The sequence below is a fragment of the Suncus etruscus genome, chromosome 5 (assembly GCF_024139225.1).
Source record: "Suncus etruscus isolate mSunEtr1 chromosome 5, mSunEtr1.pri.cur, whole genome shotgun sequence".
Lineage (NCBI taxonomy): Eukaryota > Metazoa > Chordata > Mammalia > Eulipotyphla > Soricidae > Suncus > Suncus etruscus.
This window is the reverse complement of record NC_064852.1, coordinates 71,442,402-71,465,627: the sequence shown is the minus strand read 5'-3', so window position 1 is coordinate 71,465,627 and position 23,226 is coordinate 71,442,402. Positions and strand designations below refer to the sequence as shown.

At 39.9% G+C, this 23,226-nt stretch overlaps 1 protein-coding gene and 1 non-coding gene across 2 annotated transcripts in view; one reads left to right on the top strand and one right to left on the bottom strand.

Moving 5' to 3' along the window:
* MYO7B (myosin VIIB) overlaps positions 1–22,543 on the bottom strand; it is a 74,313-nt gene extending 51,770 nt beyond the window's left edge. The window contains exons 1-7 of the mRNA XM_049773093.1: positions 22,526–22,543; positions 12,999–13,112; positions 11,653–11,805; positions 10,339–10,523; positions 7,495–7,616; positions 4,351–4,493; positions 2,099–2,212 (exon numbers count right to left, since the gene is read on the bottom strand). Coding sequence (XP_049629050.1) covers positions 2,099–2,212; positions 4,351–4,493; positions 7,495–7,616; positions 10,339–10,523; positions 11,653–11,805; positions 12,999–13,112; positions 22,526–22,543 — 849 coding nt within the window. The remainder of the gene's footprint in view (positions 1–2,098; positions 2,213–4,350; positions 4,494–7,494; positions 7,617–10,338; positions 10,524–11,652; positions 11,806–12,998; positions 13,113–22,525) is intronic.
* LOC126009882 (U6 spliceosomal RNA) lies at positions 16,866–16,970 on the top strand. Its single transcript, XR_007496058.1, has one exon. It is a non-coding gene; the product is annotated as a U6 spliceosomal RNA (small nuclear RNA).
* Positions 22,544–23,226: the final 683 nt, after the last annotated feature.

Genomic DNA, 23,226 nt, shown 5'->3' with positions numbered 1-23,226 from the left:
GGGGACCATATGGAACACTGGGGGATTGAACCGCAATCCGTCCATGGTCAGCCGCATGCCAGGCAAATGCCCTACCACTGCGCCATCGCTCTGGCCCCAAGAGAATAGTTTTTTTTTTTGGAGTCACCACATCTTCTGGCAGGAGTGTGACAAATTTAATAAAGGGTAAAGCCAGTCATAGGTATAGAGGAGAATGTTTACAATTACAAAACAAAGTTTAACAGTAGACAATACTTAAGCTATGGGTGTGAGCCATAAGGATTCTGAGTTAAAAAGGAAAAGGTCACAACTCAAGCTAACTTCAAATGCAAAATAAGGGATTATCAAGAAGTAGAAAAAGTCTAGGAACATGATCTTCCCTGAGATGGCTCTCTTGTCTTAGAGGTAAATGAAAAGAAAGAGCTATATTCACTAAGGTGTAGTTCCCATTTTCTGGGAAGAATCAATAGCCCAAGATCTGCATTCTGGCTAAGCCTTTGATTACCAGTGACTGGGGCTTCAAGGACATATTTGAAAAAGAGAAAAAATATTGTCTTTGCTTTTAGGTACTAAATATTATCCAGAAAAGGGATACTCAGTAATCTTTGGTGCTGGAATCTCTGAGCCAAATTATTTGATTGAACCCATAATTTTACCTGCGATTTTACAAGGGAAAGATAGCCAAACATGATAGAAAATGTAATGTTGATACCATATTATAAATATAAAAAATATCTTTTCAGAATTCCTCAACTATCCACACAGGGGAAGAAGCGTCCACAGTGGGCCTATTGAGGAACCCCTGTGGGGTTATTTCAGCTCTCCATACCAGGGAAATCTGGGGATACATCTGGTGGGCTGAGCTCCCCTTAAAAGTTTATGCATGGCATGGCAACTGGGTGTATGCTGTATCATGTTTTTAAGTTATTTGAACATCTTAAAATTTCTCTAAAGGAGAATATTCTTTTAATGAACACTTTCTAAAGTCTACCTCATACCAAGCCCAATGCTACCTGTTAGAAATTCAAATATAAAGTGATCAACCCTAAGGGATTTTACATTCATAAGAAAATGCAGGAGACAAATATCAATGGCTGTTACCAATGTTGAGATCAAAGCAGGCTGGGTCAGCCCTGCTCATAAGTGGGAAAAGACTTCTTGGAGGGGTGCTTGTTCCTGCCCCATGTACTGAGTTTCAAAACAATGCAGAGCTGGAAGATCTGGAGAATATCGAAGTAGAGTAGTAGAAGGTAAGATCTGAGGCCATTCAAGAAAGCTAGTGTCAAAGTTAAAATGGAAGAAATCAACAAATATGGGATGTGGAGAGACTCAGAAGCCAGGCTATGGAACCACAGCATGTCTCTGAAGAATTGTCATTGGAGATGTAGTTCATCAACCTTGAACTGTGAAAGTGTGCAGAATAGATAATAGATCAGAGGGACTAGTCTACAGGGCAGCAGATAAATCAGGCAATGGGGTAAATCACAGAGAAAATTGCCAATGGCATCCAGGAAAGATAAGTCTGTAGGACTCAACATAGAAGAGAACTGTTATGCAGGACAGACAGTCAGATAAAATTCCCTTGTCACATACATGAGTGTGATTTCTGCAAGGATTCATTGTTGCATTGCTAAGAACAATAGCAAGGACCTACCTGATTCTCTTGAGTTTGGGTTTAAGGATGCTACAAGGATGGGTGTCTAAAATGAAATCTGAAAGGAATGCAATCATAATAAGTTCCCACAAGCTACTAAGTATAGTGGAGCTTTCCCCTTAGGAGACCAAAAGACAGCAGGTTTATTGGATAGCACCATAGGTTCAGTGGGACAAAAGTATCTGTCCCAGCAGATATCATGCATGTTGGGATGATGAAGTGGAGACAGTCTCTGTCTCAATGGCCAGGGCCTCCTGTGGTTATCAATCAATCATTTAGTGGGTCTTCCTCACTCTTGGTTTGCTATTGAAAAGAGGAGCGGAGTGATGTGGGCAGAGGTGGTGGTAACAGAGGTCAGGAAAGAAGAGAGGAGGAAGGTTGTACAAGCCTGAGGGAACAAAGCTGCAATCACAGGGTATTATGGAGGCAAGTGAGGGAGGAGTGGAAAGGGAACCAGGGTCTTACCATGGTCAGGTAGTAGTACTCAGAGGGTGTTCCAAGGGACAGCAGCTTCTTCTCCTCTGCACTCATGCCATTGAGCATGCTGTAGAAGATGTGATAGTTGCGTTCCTCTGGGGCCTGGTAGGAAGGGATCCAGAGAGCCTGTAAGCATTTTCCTGTGGCTTAAAGAATTGATGTCAGGGCTATCTTTGTCTCTGGTTCACAGTTCTATTTTGACTTATTCATGATTTTTAGCCAGTGTCTGCTCTGTCATTATCCCAAGATTGACAGAAGCAGTTGACTGGCCTGACAGCTGTTCATACTCTAGGCCTCCATGGTTGTAAATCCACAGCCACCAGGCCCAGCAAACTCCTCATTCTGGGACCTTCCCTGCATCCCCTACAACTCCTGAAGCCCTGAACATATCATGACTCACAAGTCAGGGAGCCACATTAAGACTGAGGCCAGAGCTAATGACTGGAACAAATTGGGCTCTCATACATTTTAAAGCTACTACAAAGCCTCCCTGTTCATTTTGTGACATCCTACAGAGCTGACACTAACAAACTTACCTAGCCACGTCTTCTGTAGTTTTAAACAGTTTGTGAATGCATTCCTGTTGCAAAAATTCAAACAACCTGAAGAACGTTGTGTTAAAAGGTCAAATTGCCTTCCATCCTACCGTCCTCCTCTTCAAATTCTTCCTCTACCTGTCTAGATGTTATGAACAAATTTTCTTTATATTTTACTTGTATAAATAAAGGAATATATCTACTGTTCTGCAACTTCCTCCTGTTATTTTCATTTAAATATATCTTGGTAGTCCACAATAACCAGACTGAACTCCTCATTCTTTTAAAATTTGCACTTCATAGGCTTTACATTTCTAGTGTCTTCATCAGTGTGGGTAAGATGGGTTTCTGACCTAAAGTAAAATGGCCTGCTTTGTGGGGGGGGGGTGTGAAAAGAGGGTGGGAACACAGCCAACAGTGTTCAGGACTTACTCCTGTCTCTGCACACAGAGATTATTCCTGGCAGGCACAAGGAACTATATGGGGTGCCAAGGATTTAACTCAGATTGGTCCTGTACAAGACAAAAGCTCTACCTGATATACTAACATTCTAACTCCTAAGGGCATCTCTTTAAGCAATAAGTTCTGTCAATTTGCCAATAAGTTGCTATCTCATTCAGGCTCTATAAACCTAACTTAAACTTTCTGGACTGTTTCTTCATCTGTAGAAAGAAAAAAAACCTACCTCCCATTGAGATGTCTGGCATAGAACGTGAATTTCCTCACCTGGTTTTCCAGGACATTACAGTATCTGTCCCACCTCACTCACAGTCCTACAAACTTCTTCTATGTGTGTACAAGTATGATTGCATGTGTGTTCATGTTATGTATGTACATTCATGTGTATTTGTGCTATGCTAGCTTATAAAAACGAGCATCACCCCTAGCTTGTGCTTGTTCTTCTATTAGGAATTCCCCTTGGAACTTGCCATCAGTGCAAAATAAAAATAGACACCTGCCTAAAAATCTATTGGGAATTTCAATATTGTGAGCTTGAAAGATAGTGCATATGGATAGATCACACACCTTTCATACATTAGGTCCCTAGTTTGATACCCAGCACTACAAGACTCCAGAGCAGGTAGAGCTGCTAGAGTGGCAACTTCACAGCCTGGCCTAAGGTCACAACTATTAATCCTGTAGTGTAGACACAGCATCCTTACAGTGACCCCTGGGGAACATCCAGCACTGCTTAGGAAGCCCAAAGAAGAATTTCAGGACCATAACAATGGAACATGAAGCCAAATCTGAGGAACTTTCTGTCTGCATGACAGCATAGGCCACATGCCTCTTCATTTCTAGCCAGGTCATCTTTTAGACTCTGTGATCCAGGTTTCCATGCCATGGCTTCTACCCCGCCTCACATTCCCCACCCCATCATTGGGAGTTGGCCTGATTGCTGAACTTATTTGAGCTGAGATAATGAGCAGTTGACCCCAACAGTGGAGAAATTATATGGATTGAAAAATTTAAAACAAAATTTTCCTCTAAATTTTCCTTCTAAGGGAGGGCTAGCATAATCGAATTCTTCAAGTCTTTGCTTTGTGTAAGTGACTACAAGTTAAGGTTTAAGGATGAGGAAAGGAAGAGTGAGTGAGAGTAATGAAAGGGGGCTGATCATAGACACTTCCTAGGACCCTGATTCTCCTTCTTAGAGTGGGTTCATACAATCCTGAGAACCTGTGTAACCAGTGGAGGCCTTACCTGCCTGCAGACCCGGGACTTCTCCAGAAGAAATTGTTCTATTCGTGCACTCTCGATCACACCACTGGCATTAAAGTAGATGTCAATGTACTTCCCAAAGCGGCTTGAGTTGTCATTTCGAATTGTCTTGGCATTTCCAAAAGCTGCAGACCAGCAGGTGAGACCCATGATGAATGGGAGCAGGGAGGAAAAAATAAGTTGTTAACAAGTCAACTGGTAAATCTTAGAGGAGGTGAAAGGGCAGGTCAGACTGCACTGGCCAGTGGAAGTAACCAAGGAGATACTAACAGGAAGGCACCATCACTGTGTAGGGAAAAGGTACTGTCATTAGAGCAGATAGTATTCCTGCAAAAAGGAAACTTGACGGCAGCACAGGAAACAGGAAAAAAGTAAATGGAAGAACCAAAACCATGTAGGCACCAGGTAGTGTAGAGCCTTCAATGCAAAGCTAAAAAGTTTGGAATTAATTCTGTGGATGACAAGGAAAACAACAAGTCTCCTAAGAAACTTCTGGGACACATTTGCATTTATGGTGCAGCTGGGAGGTTGCTTTTGAGAAGGAGCAAGTTCAAGGAATTGGACAGACATTGGTGAAGGCCCCAGGAACAGAAAAGGTCAGAACAGGAGTTATTTATGTGGGTTTCAACTTTACAGAGCTGTTTCTTTAGGCTTTTCTGGGTGATCACAGAAAAAAAAGACATTTTTTGTTATGTTGTGGGACATGCAGACCTATATGCACACATAATTAAAAAAATATTCACTGCTGCTTCTTATCAAGAGTCATATGCTGAAGGGGTTTCTATACCATGCTATTTAATTTATTCTAAAATGATGACTTCATATTAAAAAAAAAAGATTATGTAAATATGTACCTAAAATATTATTGTCAACACTATGTAAACCACTATGATCAAAATAAAAATTAAAAAAAAAAAAAAAAAGAACAGAGAGAAAGAGAAGTAAAATACCAGCCTCAGAGGCAGGTGGGGGGGAAACGGAAGACATTGCTAGTGTGAAATATGCACTGGTGAAGGGTGGTGTGCATTCTATGACTGAAATTTATCCATCAACAATTTTGTAACCCAATGCTTAAATAAAGTAATTACATATATATAAATAATATATCAAAGTGATAACATGTAGTACATAAAATCTTAACATCTGCTAAGGAAGCCATGGTTTTCGGTAATATGCTTATGGACTTAAAAATGAAATTAGGGGCCAGTGAGGTGGTGCTAGAGGTAAGGTGTCTACCTTGCAAGTGCTAGCCAAGGAAGGACCTAGGTTCGATCCTCCGGCGTCCCATCTGGTCCCCCCAAGCCAGGGGCAATTTCTGAGTGCTTAGCCAGGAGTAACCCCTGAGCATCAAACAGGTGTGGCCCAAAAACACAAAAAAAAAATGAATGAAAGTATCATCATTTATATAAATATTTTTAAAAATAGAAACAAGAATATAAGGGAAACTTGTAGTAAAGAAAGTATATAGAAAGGATATAGATACTGTGAATCTTGTCTATTCTCATTTTCAAGCTATTTTTAAGGTTTATGACCTACCTAATATATTCATTTCAAAACTGAAGCAGGTTTTGTTATTTGCATTCAAGGATCCTGGTGAACAAAGACTATTACCAACCACATAAAGTACTAGAAGAGGAGAGCTGGAGTGATAGCACAGCAGTAGGGTGTTTGCCTTGCACACAATCGACTCAGGACAGACCCAGGTTCAATTCCCAGAATCCCATATGGTCCACCGAGCCTGCCAGGAGCAAAATAAAAAATTTAAAGCACTGACCACATAATCAACTGATAGGTTGCTGTGAAGTATGAAACTATTATCAAACAGCTTTTGTCTTCTGAGGGGAAGGATGAATCATACAGGTTTAGGAAACGCTGCTCTGTATTTCCCACTTTCCAACTTCACAGTAGAATCTTGATTAATTTTGTTAGGCCTAGAGGCAGATTCCTCATCAAAAAGGAATCTGATATAGGCTAGTTTTTATGGAATAGCTATCAACAATCAGATTCTAAAATGTATATGGAAAGATAAGGGTCCAAAAATAGACAAATTGTGAGGGGGAAAGTACGGAATTGGAGGACATGTGCTAGCTAGCTGGAAAGTTCAAAAAAAAAAGTCACAGAAATTAAGAGAGTGGCATAGAAGGGGTAATGATAGACACAGAAAATAATACAACAGATGTAAGCACTATTGTTTTTAGACAGTGATGCAAAGGCATTCAATGAAGTAAGAATAGTGCATTTGACAAACAGAGCTGGACTGATTTGGTTTCCATATGGAAAGAAGGAGGGAAGGAAAGGGAACAATCTAAGCCAAGATTATCATGGAAAATTCACATGACTATGAGTCTCAAAAAAATATAAAATTATACATGAAAATTTAGAATTTTCATGATATGTCAACTATGCCTTGATTATAAAGGAAGAAAGAAATACCTTTATTATAAAGAAAGCAACTGACTAGTGGCTGACAGCCCTAGGATTGAGAATACTTCTAGACCACTCTCTCAGAAACTGAGCAGCAGGTGGAATGGAATGCAAATCGTGCCTCTGGGGAATTTTGCTGCCACGATCCCCTTTGGGTTGGCCAAGTTTTATAACCTATGCAACCCCCCCTAGATTTCCTCCTGTTCAATGCTTCTCTTTCCTTTCCTTAGAGACCTGCCAGCAACACTGTCTTAAGGTTTCTGCTACTCATTCCTACCTCTGCTCTATTTAACTGCTGCAGGTTTTGTCCCTCGAGAAACCTCTTCTGTCCAAACTAGAACCCAGCTTCTTCCCAGAGCACTAAAACTGGGAGGTTATACAGACTAGTTCTGTATATTAAATCTTGACTTGATTTTTCCCAAGTTAATTTCTTTCTGAGCTCTTTGTTCAAAGTAATACTTCATAAGATCCTGAGTAGAACATACTTAATAAAGGTTTGTAAAGCCATTGAAAATTTCCCTTCATACTTTTCACAAACCTTTGTGAAGTCATTGGCCCTTTTTGCCCAGAGGAATCCTTGGAAGTCACAGCAAGTTTGGAGCCTATTCATTCCATCATTTCTTATGAAGTAACGCCTGGTGGGAGGGCTCCCCTGCTGGGTCTATGGAGGAACATGGATCCTTCAGGTAACCACATACATACCTTCCAGGATAGGGTTGGCCTCCAAGACTTGCTGCTCAATCCAAGAATGCTGGCCACTGACAGTTGCCAGGAACTGCAGGATAAGCTTGGTGGTTTCTGTCTTCCCTGACCCAGATTCACCACTGCAGAGAGGAGTTCAGGGATGTCACTCAGTAGAACTATGAAGTTTTCAATCTCTCTCAACTTTCCTACAAACCCACTATAGGTTTGCATCTTGAACTAGAACTACAGTCTTAACAAAGATGCTCTTTCAGGCAGAAGTTCTTATGGATCCTCACACCATCTATGTGCTGTCAATAAATTAGTGTGTTCCTCTCTCTTCTCTACTCAACTATGAGATTTGTAGTCCTGGTCCTGTCCAGCTCATTCGAAGGTTCCTGGCACCATGCTCAGTAACCATAGATGAATGAACCAGAACCAGTGGCTGCTCTGTACATTGGCCAGAGGGGGAGATGCAGTTGTTCTTTTGGAAAATAATTTGTTATGGGTATCAAAATTTCAAAATTGTCCTGCTTTTAGCCAAAGGAAGTCATACAAAAATCATAGAAATTTTTCTCAACAAAACTTGCTACTCATTAAGTATTACTGATTCATCAAAACAATTGAAAACAACACAATAGGAGTGATTTGCCAGCCAGCCAGCCAGCCAGATGATCATGCTGTCACTGATACCAAGTCTGCACTGAGTTTCTGCAGTAAGATGGGTGTTTACTTGGTGACAGCCAAATATTGAGCCTCATTTTCATTTTAAATAAGTGATTTAAAAAAAAAAACCTTTCTCTTTCTTCTAAAAGTTATTTGCAAATCTTTCTGAAAACATTTTTCTAGCAAATGCATCATTATTTTGGCTTTAGGAAGTCACCTGACTGTGCTCAGGGATTTTTCCTGGTTCAACGATCACACCTCACAGGGTTCAGGGGCATATACATGGTGCCAAGGACTGAACCCAGATTGACTGTGTGCCTAAACTAATTCTCTAGCTCACAAGAAAATTTCTATTAATATCACAACAATATATATATAAACTAGTTTTAAAATTGGTTAGATCATTTAAATTAAAAGAATGTACTTGTGAGGACCAGGACATGAACCTCCTCACCTATGTGAAGCTTGCATTCAGTCCCCAGCACAAAATACTCACAAAAAATTCAAGAAATTTCCAAAAGCATATCATATTTCTGTATAGAAAACACACTCAGATTTGCAGTGATTAAAATGTTTGTCATCATTAATTCTTGAATGTTACTATAATATAAGTTGATGTATTGTGATATAGAACATTACAAATGGAGGCAGAATAATGCAGTCTTGCTACTAAAATTACAGAGCAAACCAGCAGTAACTGATACATAATTGTAAAGACTTATTCCCAGGCCCTGCCTGCTTTTCCCAATTCATATCTGTGTCTTCATGGGATCCTGATCTTCAGAGAACATCTGCATTCACAATTTACACAGTAAACTCCAACTATCTCATTCCTGGTTTCTATTCCTGACAAATTTTGTTTTTGTCCTTCACATTTTGAAGCAAGTACTAGACAAATATTATTCCCTCTAAAAATATTTTTAATGCTTGATTCATGATTTTTCCAATGAAAATCAACAAGACTCCACTGATGGCTTGTAAGTTTCCCTGAATAACTGGTGAAAACACAGGTTCACCAAATAGCCCTGCTATGTGGAAAGAGATCTGAGGACAAAGAGCAAAAAATAACATTCTATTCCCCACCCAAAAAAAATAGACTCAAACCATTCTGCTTTTCCTCCAAGCACTTCTGCCCTAGAGGTGAAAGCCCACAGCATAAGACCAGATCTACCAAGAAGGCCTCCAGCAGCAGATTGATAGGATATGAGAAAGGTAAGATAAGCAGTGAGGGGTGACAGATCAGAAGTTCTTCACTCTTCCTTCTTTCCCTAGCTTCCTCTTTAAAGCTCCCATTATCTTCTTAAAACAGTGGCCACATTGGGGTCAGAGAGATAGCATGGAGATAAGGTGTTTGCCTTTTATGCAGAAGGTCATTGGTTCAAATCCCGGCATCTCATATGGTCCCCTGAGCCTGCCAGGAGTGATTTCTGAGTGTGGACCCAGGAGTAATCCCTGAGCGCTGCCAGGTGTGACCCAAAAATCAAAACAAACAAACAAACAAAAAAAAAAACAATGGCCACATTAGTGCTGGTTCACTTGGTTCCCTGGGGCACCATTCGGAGGACTCCCAGAGCTCAACCCCCTAGTTGTGGTTCAAAAACAAATCAGAAAAATCTCTTTGAGCTGGAGAACAAATACAGGGTTGGAGAATAGTACACTAGTCTGGCACATGGGCAGTCTCAGTTGAGTCCCTGGCACCATATATTGTCTCCAGCACCATCAGGGGCCATTCCTGAGCATAGAGCAATGACCACCAGGTGTGGTCCCAAAACAGCAGCAGCAGCAACAACAAACATTGGTCTAATAATTTTCTCAGTTTCTCTTTCTAGAAAGCCAGTTCCAGAGGCAAAGAGATAATGCGGCTAGTAGGGTATTTGACTTGCACAGGTTCAATCCCTGGCATCTCATATGGTCCTCCAAGCACTGACAGGAATAATTCCTGAGTGCAGATCCAGGAATAATCCCTGAGTACTGCCTAGGGTACCACCCTAAAAAAGGTCAGTTCCACTACCAATTAACCAGGGTATGGTGGAAGTATGTGTCTACAGTTGAACAGGAGATGTTGCAGCACAACAGCCTGCCAAATGCTAGAGGGCAAATGTTTAAGAGAAGGAGAACTGCCCTTTACAAGATGCTCGAGTCTGTGCCTGGCCTCTCTCCTTCATCCACAACCAGCATGGCTGAGAATCTGAGCCCCACCTGATAACACAGCACTGGTCCTTCTTATTCCTCTTCATGTTGAAATAGCAGTTGTCAGCAATAGCAAAGACATGTGGAGGCAGTTCACCTATGTGACGGTTGTAATAGAGTTGTACCTGCTCCAAAGTGTAGAGGGGCAAAGTCTGGAAGGGGTTTACTGCCATCAGGATGGAGCCTGTGTATGTCTAGGGATTGGAAGAGACAATTAGTGCTACCAACCTTTACCTTGACTATAAAGGTGACTTCTGAGAGCTGTAGGATAGGATCCCTCATAGGGAAGAACAGTCTGATTTGGGGTCAAAGAGACAAAGCACTAGAAATTTGGGCTTATTCTTCAGGAACATAAGATGAGGTTGGTGGTGTCACAGAGGAATGAAGCAAACATTAATGTAAATGTCTAACATCCTGTCTGTCCCCTATATAGCCTTGGTTAAAAAATAGGCCAGATGTTTTAAATTAGTCATTACCTGCCACCTATAGTAGCCTCTGTAATCCTCACTGATCCCTACAGATACCCCAGTTAAGGTCCACCTACAATTCTGGAGACCATGGAATAGAGTGGAGAAGTAGAAACAATTTCCTAAACATGAAGCCTTACAATCCTTTATGAAGCACAATAAGTCCTATGCGTGTCCTTATTTTCATTTTCCCTTTAGGGTTGGAGAAGTAATCCCTGTCTCCGAAGACCAATATTAAGGACTAGTGACAGCTTCACTTAGTGTTTGGCTGTTTTTAGTCTCAGGAGTTATGATATAAAAATATATCCTCAGGCAAAGTCCTTTAATGCCCACCCCCCCAAGCCTTCTTCTTATTCTGAAGATCTCCATGCTCCATTCCACTAGAAAGGAGAGAGCTGAACCAAACCCACCTCCTCTGGCATTTTCATTGAGGGTCTTCCCACCATACCATAATCTTTAGCCTACTAAAGGTCTACCTGGTACATGAAAATTATGTAGTGGACTAAGGATGTGAGTCTTAGGGTTGGATGAAACTTTCATCCATTCCTTGGCTTTGGTGAAAGGATCCTTCCCTCTAGACTTTACTTCTTAAGGAGGCCACGGTTTCCAGAGGCTTCCTTGCCCCTTACAGGTGTCACCCTACTTCCTTAAATCTAGGGAACAGAAGATTAGAGATTTTTCCTCAAAAAGGGAATGTGTGATGTATAATAACTGGGTTTCATGTGCTTAGCAGCTACCACCTCCCCAGCCCTGCCCCACCCATGGTTTTCTTTCTCCACCAGCACCAGCAGTCACCACATGTTGATTCAGCACCCTGGCAATGGAGAGGGAGGTCCCCCTGGGTCCTGGAACTCACATAGATCTTGTGCTCCTTATAGCGGATCAAGAGATTATGCACCATGCCTGCCTCATTCAGGTCCCCCAGGCGTATCATGTCATCCACACCCTGGACAGAGTTAGGATGCATAGGACTGAGGGAATCAAGATCCTCTGACTTAATCCAATGTTCCTGTAACAAATAAATACAGATAGACTTGAGGAATGGCCTCTTCATAGACCAAGCCATGGACCTTTCCACCAAGTTCTCATCACATCATCTGGCCTGAAAGTCCACTTAGTTAGGGTCTTTAGTTTAGACCAAGGCTATGATGGTAAGATCTGTACAATCTGTGACTGGTATATAGAGCAATGGGTAAGCATGTATCAGGGATATTTTTCAGACCAGGTCTTGAAACCAAAAGTCAGGGTTGGCAGTAATTGTGAACAGTTTATAGCTGGGGCCTCACTGATTGTGAATCATTAAAGTGTGCAAATAAAAGAGGTTTTTCACTGGTAACATTGTTAGCCAGAAATGTGGAATATGGTGTAGATATGGACAGTTAGAACATTGTATTAAAAAAAGAGCATTGTATAACTGAAACTCAATCATGAACAACTTTGTAACTGTGTATCTCACAGTGATTCTATTAAAAAACTATTAATTTAAAAAAGTATTTTTTGAAACTGATTAAAATAATTTGTGACTGAGAGTTTTGTTAATATGTTACTGGTTTTCATAATATGGTCACAGTCTAGAAAGGTCACTTGACAATCCAGTCTTTACCAGCAGCACCCAGGTCAGCAAAGAGGACACTTGATGAAGACCTCATCAAATTGGACCTCTCCATCTGCAGGCCTTTCCCAGTGCGCCATTCTTGGTAGCTTTACCCATTCTGTAGCTGAAATGCCCTCCGAAGAGTCACCCCAGCTTGCCAGCTTTCTCTCACTTGAGCCACTTAGCTTAGATGAGATGAGCCATTTCCCTTCCTCTTCACAATCTAGGGATTTCCCCTCCATGAAACTACCTCACACACCTTTTCCTCTGCTTCCTTGTTCCTCCAACTCTACCTCTTCTACCTTGCAAGCCAGTGTTCTGCCCTCTTCTCTACTCAACTATAGCCCTTTGTCCCTACTTTTCTTTTTTCATAAGCCAATCTCGTACTCTATAAGATAACCAGTTTCTTGCCTTTTTACTGTAGAAACATTACGGAGACAGGTCCACAATGTTCTAAATGAGAGTACTGGTATGTCCTATAATATAGGTGCCCCTCCTTGGGCACGTAAAATCCTGGTGTTGGGTAGCAATCCAGAAAAAGGGCAGTATCTCAGAGCTCCAAGGAGTAGGGCAGATCTCCATTTCCCAGATGAGCCAGTCATACTGACCTTGCCTTCATCATCTTCTATCAAAATCTTGCCAGGCTTTGTTTCTTTGATGATGCCCCCAATAGACACACTGCTCTTGTCAGCATAAGGGAGGTTCAGCCATACATGGTCACCCTAAAGAGCACAGAGAAAGCAGTACTTAGATACCAGCACCCAGTTCCCCTTCTTGCTCAAGTCTTCTCTTTCCTGTGATTTTTCTACTGAAACTCCCAAAGCAGACAAAAATAATAGATATATTATTATATAAATAATAGAAAATGGGCAAAATAGAAATAGATTGTTTAAAAAAAATTTAAGAAAAGGGGATAGAGTGCTTTAAAACAGAATTTATAGTAATGTTGCTATGAAAAACAACATAGATATTTCTTTGAAAATAAGTAAAATGATTCAAAATTTCTAAGTCATATTTGTACTTCTGTGTTTATTCAGTATTATTCACAACAGCCAAAATACTAAATCAAACTAGATGCTCAACCTCAGATAATAAACCAAGAAACTTTGGTATATATACTCAACGTAACATTATCTACAAATGAAAAAAAAGACAAAAATGTGTCTTCTAAGACAAAGTAGATGGAACTCGAGGTGATTATGCTTTGAAATAAATAAGGAAGTGAAGATAATTTCTTAACAGCTTCACTCTTATGTAGAATATAAAAAAAGCAAATGAACTGGCAATAACAGTAAAACTAACTTTTAAATTTGGTAAAGACAATGGCAGTTCGTGGAGAAAAAGAGATTGATTGGAAAAGTGGATAAAAAGATTATCTTGGCTTTGGAATGCTCTGAAAGGTTGGCAATAGGTGCTGAGATTTCTTTTTTTTTTTTTTTTTTTTTGGTTTTTGGGCCACACCCATTTGATGCTCAGGGGTTATTCCTTGCTATGCACTCAGAAATCACTCCTGGCTTGGGGGGACCATATGGGACTCCGGGGGATCGAACCGCGGTCCTTCCTTGGCTAGCGCTTGCAAGGCAGACACCTTACCTCTAGCGCCACCTTCCCGGCCCCAGGTGCTGAGATTTCTACAGAATAGCTATAACCCCAAAATTTTTATGAAGGCATAAGCTAATAAAAATCAATAAAAGTATTTAAATTTTTGTTTGTTTAGGGGTACCACATCTGACAGTGTTCCAAGGTTACTCCTGTAAGGCTCAGGGAACTGGGATGCCAGGGATTGTGCAAGACAAATACCCTACCCACTTTGCTATCTGACCCCAACAAATTTTAAATCATTTTTAAAAAAATAAAGAAATAGCTCCACACAACTTATCAGATATTTTAATAGCCATAAATCTACTAATTGAAAATATTTCAGATACTAGTAAATAATGAAAAATAAAAATAAATTTCAGGATATTGTTAGTAAAGTTATTGAAGTTATTTGTTTTAAGAATAAGTAATTGAGGGGCCGGAGAGATAGCACAGTGGTGGGGCATTTGCCTTGCATGTGGCTGACCCCAGAGGGACCCAGTTCGATTCCCAATGTCCCATATGGTCCCCAGCCTGCCAGGGGCAATTTCTGAGTGCAGAGCCAGGAGTAACCCCTGAGCACCACTGCGTGTGGTCCAAAAACAAACAAGCAAATAAATAAATAAATAAAGTTTTTTTAAAAAGTATAAGTTATTGAGGAGATGTATAAGACAAAAGAATAGTTGATCTATTAGTAGAAATTTTAGAATAAACTTAAATCTTATATGAGGGCCAAACAAGTGCTACAGAGATCTCAAAGACAGAGCAATCTGCTGTTGAATAGGAAGAATAGAAACTAAGAGTTGTGAGGAATCAGAAAAAATAAACTGTGGGCTTTGATGAGAAGGCAAAATGGCACAACCACTTTAGCAAACTGTATGACACTTTCAAAACTAAAGTAAAATAGAACTATAATGTGATACAGCAAGTCTTCTTCTGGGCATGTACCCAAAGTAATTAAAGCAGAGACTTGAAAATATAATTAAATACTCATGTTCACTGCTGTATTACTCACAATTAACCAGGAAAAGGTGGGAGTAACCCAAAAACCATTTGCAGATAATTCAGATTTTTTAAAAAGTACAGTAATAAAATGAAATATTATGCAGCCTTAAAAGTGAGGAAAAGATGGACTTCAAAAAATTAAACAAAGCAAAGTATATTAGTCACAAAAGGATACTGAATGGTTCCACTCATAAAATATCTGAAATAAGGAGAAGAAAGAATGAAGAATTGAGAATAAGAGAGAGAAAATTGAGTTTAATGGAAATAAATTTTAGTTTGTACAATGAAAAGTTCTCAGTTATTATTGGTTAGATAGTATAGTAGATCTAGGTAGCCAAACCAGGATTGATCCCCTAAATTTGCCATAAGGTACCCGAGGCCCTACCAGTAGTGATACTTGAGAGTAGAAATAGTAGTAAGCCTTAAGCATCACTGGATGTGAAAAAAAAAAAAGTGAAAAAGAAAAGTCCTGGGGCCGGGCCGTGGCGCTGAAGATAAGGTGCCTGCCTTGCCTGCGCTAGCCTTGGACGGACCGCGGTTCAATCCCCCGGTGTCCCATATGGTCCCCCAAGCCAGGAGCAACTTCTGAGCACATAGCCAGGAGTAACCCCTGAGCGTTACCGGGTGTGGCCCAAACCCCCCCCCCAAAAAAAGAAAAGTCCTCCATTTCCTTGCAATATAACGTGAATACACTTACTACTGAATTTATCTAAATTTGTTAAGATGGTAAATTTAATGTTATGTATTTCTTACATGATAAAAAAAATTCAGTAATTTTGCCCACAAATTATCATCTAATTATAAGGGTGACAAACATCTTTAAAAGCACAATATTATTCTTTTAGCTGATCTATTAATCAAACAGGACAAGCAGTACAAAGAAATAATAGATACGCAAACACATATGATCATGTATTACATTATACTAGGGAAAAAAAGATCAAACAGAATTCAAAGGGGAAAAAACTAAGCTTATACAAAAGTTTAAGAACTGTAATTGTATCAAAAAAAGTAGAATTGTAATTGTATCATATTTCTCAACAGTATTGCAGAAAATCAAGAAGCAATGGAATAAACATTTTTGTGATTCTGAAAAAGTTATATCCAGCATGAAATCCTATGTCTGACTGCTTTCAGATGAGAATGAGTACATTTTTAAACATACAAATTGCTTAAACCATATACCTGTTGTGTACATATTTTGGGAAAGCTCTTTTATGATAAGCTAGATCAAAATTAGAGAAATAAATCAAAATAAATAAAGACATGAAGTCAGAAAAAGATACCTAATGCAAACTAGAATCAAAAGAACAGCTATGAAAGAGCCAGAGATGAAAGATATGCCTCTGAACTCAGAGGCACCAGTCTAGAAAGCACATGGCATCAACTCTGAGAAACTTGTCTTCCTAGGAATTAAATTGTTGGACTCCCAATGTATCCGAATAGTTTGAGAAGCGGTTGACACATCTAGGAGAAACTGGAGCTTAAATATGCGATCAAAGACTGAGTAGACAAGGTAAAGGACAAATATAAAGTTTAGCAAAAGACAGCCCAAATTTAGAGCACACCACCTGGCTTAATTGAAAGTGGCACTTACTTAAATAAATTAAGTGTGGAGATCTTGTGTGCATAACTTTTACCAAACTAGGATTTAACAATGGCAAAAGGACAGAGCAAAAAAAAAAAATGTTTCTGTGCCAGTTATAAAGTCAAAGACAGTGAACTAAGGCTTTTCTTACAGAATAAAAAAAAAATCAATAATAATGATGTCTGAAACAAGGAAACTCAAGTAGTTCTATAAGCACCACCTTGAGGGAAACAATAAAAAAAAAAAACCAACTGAGAGGGTTGACAAAGGTCACATAGGGGTATTAAAAATAGGAAGTGAGTCCGTGCTCGCTTTGGCAGCACATATACTAAAACTAGAACAATTTAGAGATTAGTATGGCCCCTGCGCAAGGACGACATGCAAAAATGGAAGTGAGTTCTTAGATTGTGTGCCTTTTACAACTTCATAAAAATAAAAGCTGAGAAGTCAGAAAGATAGTAGAAGGGAAAGGAGCTTGCCTTGCACCTGGTCTATCCTGGTTCAGTCCCTGGTATTGTCTTCTGTGTCCCTACAAGTGACTCCTCAGAACAGACCTGAGCATGGTCTGACCCAATCCCACTCACCTCCCAAATGATAAAATAAAATCTGAATTATAAATAACAACAAGGATTAATTGTCACAAGATATAGAAGACCTGCACTAGCAACACAGTGTACTCAGTGGGAAAATGAAATCTTATCAGAAACTTCAGAGACTAGGAGAAACCTAACACTAATTCCAGTGAGAATAATTGATAGCTTTCAGTGAAGCAGCTGGCAAGTCACCAATGACAGATTAAAGACATATGATGGACAACTTAAAACAAACAAAAGTGATATTATCTAGAAATGGAAAAAAACCAAGTGGTGAAATAAAGTGGTGTTAGCTCAGCCTGAGCTGGAAGACTAAATAAAAGTTTTTTAAAATGGCTTTTTTCAATCCATTTGACCAAACTCCAATAGGAAATAATGAGAAGACATGCAGCAGAAAATAACGATTCTTTATTTACTCTTTTAACAGTTGGTTATGTTGATACAGCATACTAGGCAAGAATGAATGAGATACAAAAGAACAAAAATTATTGACTGCAAAAAATAAATAAAGGTCTATAATAAGATTTCAGAGGTGAGGTTGAGTTTAGAAGCAGAGAGATCTAACCTGCTCTTCATAAGAAATACCTAGCAACAAAGTTCCTTTATTTTTCTTTTCTTTAACAATTCATTATTAATACTATTATAGTTTAAGTAACATCATTACAATATACCCCACCAATGTCCTTATATTGCTTCTCCGCCATAACTTCTTTCCCCTTATGCAACCCATCGCCCCATAATATAATCTCAATTTTGTCATCCAAGGCCAGAAATTTGTCATCAAAAATAATTCTTGCTGGAGAGAACATGGGAGTGCTCCAGTAAACTGTAGCACAATAAAACCCAGCAGAAGATAAACAGAAGCTCATCATATCCACCTACAGGGGCAGGTGGCAAGGTTACCATCCCCCCAATAATAACCCTATCGTGAACCACCCTTCCCATTTAATAAGTCATGAATACATTGAAGATACAGAATTGATTTTCTAGCAAGCTAAACAATGTTTAAGGCTTCATGAATCGGGGACCATGCCAGTCTGACAGAGATATGCTCAAAATCTGCTCAACCTGTCTTGCCAATTGAAGAGCCACCAGATCCTCTTTACACCATTTGCAAACATTTAGGAAACTGTGTTTCCTTAGTGTAACTGAAAAATGCTCTGCTCAGGGTTTTGAGGTGCTCACAGTATGTGAACGCATCAAGTCCTGAGCTTCTTCAATAACCCACCATAGGGTGGGAGGTAGATGGCCTAGTGAAGAGCCCATCAAGAGAAAGGTCTGTTTATAAATTTATACATAAGTCATGTACTTGTTGAGATCCTGCAAAGGCTAACTCATGGGGGAAATTAATTATTGAAACAAGATATTTTCAATGCAGGGTCTATTCACCTTCTTTTAAAGTTTTCAATTAGAGAACACTAGAACAAAGGTGAGAAGGAAAAATGACTGCCACAAAGGCAAGTGGGGTTTGTGGCTAGGGTAGAGGGATACTGGGGACAATATAGAAGGTAAGGGGAATCTCACCAAGCAGGTGTTTATTTTGACCATTCACCACTCCCCAATTCTTTTTTTTTTTTTTTTTTGGTTTTTCCGGCCATACCTGTTTGATGCTTAGGGGTTACTCCTGGCTGCGCACTCAGAAATTGCCCCTGGCTTGAGGGGACCATGTGGAATGCCGGGGGATCGAACCGTGGTCCTTTCCTTGGCTAGCGCTTGCAAGGCAGACACCTTACCTCTAGGGCCACCTCGCCAGCCCCCACTCCCCAATTCTTTGTTCATATGATTCTTCGGAAACTTTGAAGCAGGGCAAATGGTCATGCCAAAAATATGTTTTGTGTATTACTCAATTTGTAAATTCTTAGAGATTTCTAATCTGGTAATATCTTATAGAAACATAATGCAAATCTCACCAGTGATTAAAAATGTTCTACTGAGATTACCAAACAGAAGGACAGCATTGGATGAGGAATGACAAAAGAGACTAGAAAGGTCATAGGGACAGTCATAGAGGGTCTGTGTGATTTGATAGTGGTGATGGTGTAGTAACTTAGTATGTCAAAAGCATTAAACTTTTGTAAAAATATTGACAATATTGTAAACCATGTTACTCAATAATAATAAAATTAAACGAATAAACAAAATGTTCTGGCCACATTTAAGAAGCAAAGAGAAATGAGTGGCATTATTTTTTAAATGTTCTTTAACACAATATGCCTAAAATATTGCCATTCTTAGGTAATCAATATAAGGTTATTGGAATATCTTGCATTCCTTTTTTGTACCAAGTTCTTGGATGTAGTGTGTGCTTTAAACTCAGTTAAAAGCAAAACCAGTACCCTTCTCAATACCACCTTGTATTCAGGACGACCACCAGCAGCAGCAACAACAGGTACGTGACAGAATAAATTTACTTCTTGCACTTTCACCTAAATGCACGATTATCTGGCACCCTCAGTTCATTGTATACTATTTCCTTCGCAACACATTCTCCCTGTCCCTGACATCTAGCCATCCTAATGCTGTTTTCAAAGTTTGGGTCTCTATTTGGTCTCCAATAAATAATCCAGTGTAACCTGTGCAACAATAATATTCTTGTTTTGCTGCAAAAAAAATGCAAGTGATAGTATTGGGATTTATACCAAGGAGATTTGGTTTCCAAGCAATGAGTGGTCATGAGTGCAGAAAGTCTCAAAGTAAGTTCAAAGAAGGTTTGAGTAGTTGCTATCTACATATCAGGGCACCAAGTGGCTGATTCCTTTGTAACCTTTGTACCTCAGACATTATAGCTGTTTCTCCCTACTAAGACCAGAAAGGGCAGTGCCTCTGATATTTCACAATCATGACAGATGGCAGAAAGGAAGTCTGAAGACTGGAGAGCTTGGCCAAGGTGACATAGCCAGTGAGTGGCAAAGCTTCCAGGCAGAGAGCCAGAGATAGAGAAAGGAGTACTCAGCTGCTCTTGGAAAAATGCCCATCTCACACCTAGCTTGGCATCAACAATTCAAGTGTGAAAATCAAAATTCTCCAACTCAATTCCTATTTTAATTATACAAGAAGAGTTCTGTAGCTGGGGAGTGGAGACACTCATTGTTTTTCCAAAAATATATAATTTAGACATTCATGTATTTGAATTTTCTTAAATTGGAGATTAAAGAAAAATAAAGCTTGTTAGAGACTAAAATTTTGTTCCCTAAATTCAGATATTGAAACCCTAACCACACTGCAACAATATCTGGAGACAAGGTTTTTAAAATGGCAAACATGGTTAAAATATGTCAAAGCAGGGGGTGGAGTAGTGGCACAGAGCAGTAAGGCGTCTGCCTTGTCGGTGCTAGCCTAGAACGAACCGCAGTTCGATCTCCTAGCATCCCATATGGTCCCCCAAACCAGGAGCGATTTCTGAGTGCATAGCCAGGAGTAACCCTTGAGTGTCACCAGGTGTGGTCCCAGAACCAATATATATACAGACACACATATATATGTCAAAGTATAGGGTCCTGACCTGGTAAGATTATAAATCTTACAGAATAAAAGAACAGTGTGCATATGTGTGCATATGTGAGTGCATGTGTGTTGTATTTGTGTATTCTTGTGTAAGAAAGAAAGGCATGCTAGGACAGTAAGAAAAGCATATTAGGACCTAGTAAGTGTTGGCCTGCAAGCAAGAAGAAAGGGCTCAGAGATAGCAACTCTATTGGCACTCTGACCTCCAGAATAGTGAAGAAATAAATTGTTCAAACTACACTATCCATGTTACTTGCTACGGTAGCCTGAGCAGACTAATAGAAAATCCCCTTTGAGGTCAGACAGAACTGAGTTCTGATCCCTTTTCTGCACTCCATGAGCTATGTGGTTTTGGGTAAGTCACTTCTCTGTGAGCTTCCATTTCTTAACTATTGAGAGAGGGATTCGCCCTTGACTATTTCAAAGATGGAATGTGATATAGGAAAAGAAGTTCAAAGAGCACCCAGCAGAGGATGGATAAAGGTGATTTGTCAGTAATGAGCTCAGCATGGTTCTTCCCTTTATTCACCTCTGAGGGGTTCATTAATGAATTAGAAGTAACCCTCCTGTTTAAAAGAAAAAAGTTGCAATGTTACAGCAGGCTCACAGTTACAATAGTGGCTAATATGCACCGCCACCCCAGATTTCCTTCTCAACTTTGCTTGAAGTTAGTTGCATTCCTGGGGACACTTTGCACCACCACATCTGTAAGTATATTTCTCTGCGCCATAAGCCTGGCCGTGCTGAAAATCCTCCTTTTCTCTCCAAAGTGGTGCTCTGTTTCAATGTTTGCAATTTAGTTAACACAAGTCCTTCTGATCTCAATTTTTAATCTCTCTCTCTCTCTCTCTCTCTCTTCTCTCTCTCCTCTCTCTCTCTCTCTCCCTCTCCCTCCTTCTCCCTCCCTCCCTCCCTCCCTCCCTCTCTCTCTCCCTCCCTCCCTCCCTCTCTCCTTCTCTCTCCCTCCCTCCCGCCCTCCCTCCCTCCCTCCCTCTCTCTCTCCCTCCCTCCCTCCCTCTCTCCTTCTCTCTCCCTCCCTCCCGCCCTCCCTCTTTCCCTCACCTCCCTGAAAAGTTTACTTGGGATACTCATCCCAGTTAGAGGATTTCAAGGCTCTGGTTTCACTGGAATGCTCCCCCCTGTCTCCCCCCCCCACCCCCCGCAGTGCAGACCCAGCAGGGTAGAAGGGAATGATGGCCACTTTGTGGCTTTGACATCACTGAGGAGAACAGTTGGGGCATTTTCTTATCAAAGAGAACTTTTGACATGGTTTTCTGGATTTATATTACAAATCCAACACAAGCAATATACTATGATTTGGTGGTTTTCAAGACTCCACCAGCCCCTGAGTTTCTCTTGTCTTATAAGTGCCACTCAGTTTATATGGAGGCTGTGTCCCTACTGCCAGAATCAGGGTAGCTTCCTAGGATTTATTGACAGAAAATGCAAAAACTCCTTTGCTCCTTTCCCATCTCTAAGAGACTCCATCTCTTAGCCACTGGGAGATAATAGGCCCTAAACATGTTTTCTGGCCTGAGGAAAGTTAGATAGTACAGAGCCCAGAACGGTTTGAGGATTCAGCATTTGAATGAGGCTTTGCAACAACCATGATGAGTGAACAAATATGAAGAAATCTCTTTTTCAAACATTTAAATATGAATAACAAATTATTGTTCCAATATGAACATCCTGACATGACCCAGAGTTTGGCCAGCTCATTCTCTTTAGATAATCTATTTTGTTCCTCAAATTCTACTGTTTCTGGTATTTTCCTGATAATATATACTCTCTTTGTTCTTTGGGAATGATTTAACTCAGCCTTTGACAATTCCCAACAATCCTAAAATGGAATTAAGATGTTTCTTACCAGCCTGAAGGCCGACATCCTGAGACAGCAGCTTCTCCAGCTTCTTCCAACCTATGTACAAAGAAAAAAAAAATTGGTTTCTCGGGTCCTGACTTAGAACCCTGTACAAAGTTTGGCTCATCAGTATGTCCAGAGTGTGATACTTGGCTCAAGATAAGACTCTTGAATAAATAGACAAATGAGTCTTAGTAAGAAGATGCTTTTGATTTCTTTCATCCTGTCTCATTTTTATTGATCCTCTGGTTTATATTCAGCAATGATCGACATAGGGAATAGAAGTGATTTAGAGAACACTTATGACACAGTCCAAATGACCTACAAGCACAAATTTATTTGCTCTGACGTTTATGAAATGTAATCACCACCATGCAATTCAAAGAGGACAGGGCTATAAACACATTGAAAATATTTTCAAAGAGCAATATTATTTTTTAAACATAATGAAATAAAACTGGACATCAAAATAGCTGAAAATTCTATAACACATAGCTAATTAAAAAATACTTCTAAGTATTAGATGAGGGGCTAGAGAAGTAGTACATGGGGTAAGGCATGCACATAATGAACCCAGGTTTCAAAGCCCAACACTACATATGGTCCCCAAAGTACCACCAGGAGTGAACCCTTGGTAGAACCAGGAATAGTTCAGGCACAGTCAAGTGTAGCCCAAAAATCAAACAAGTATAATTTGAAATAAATTT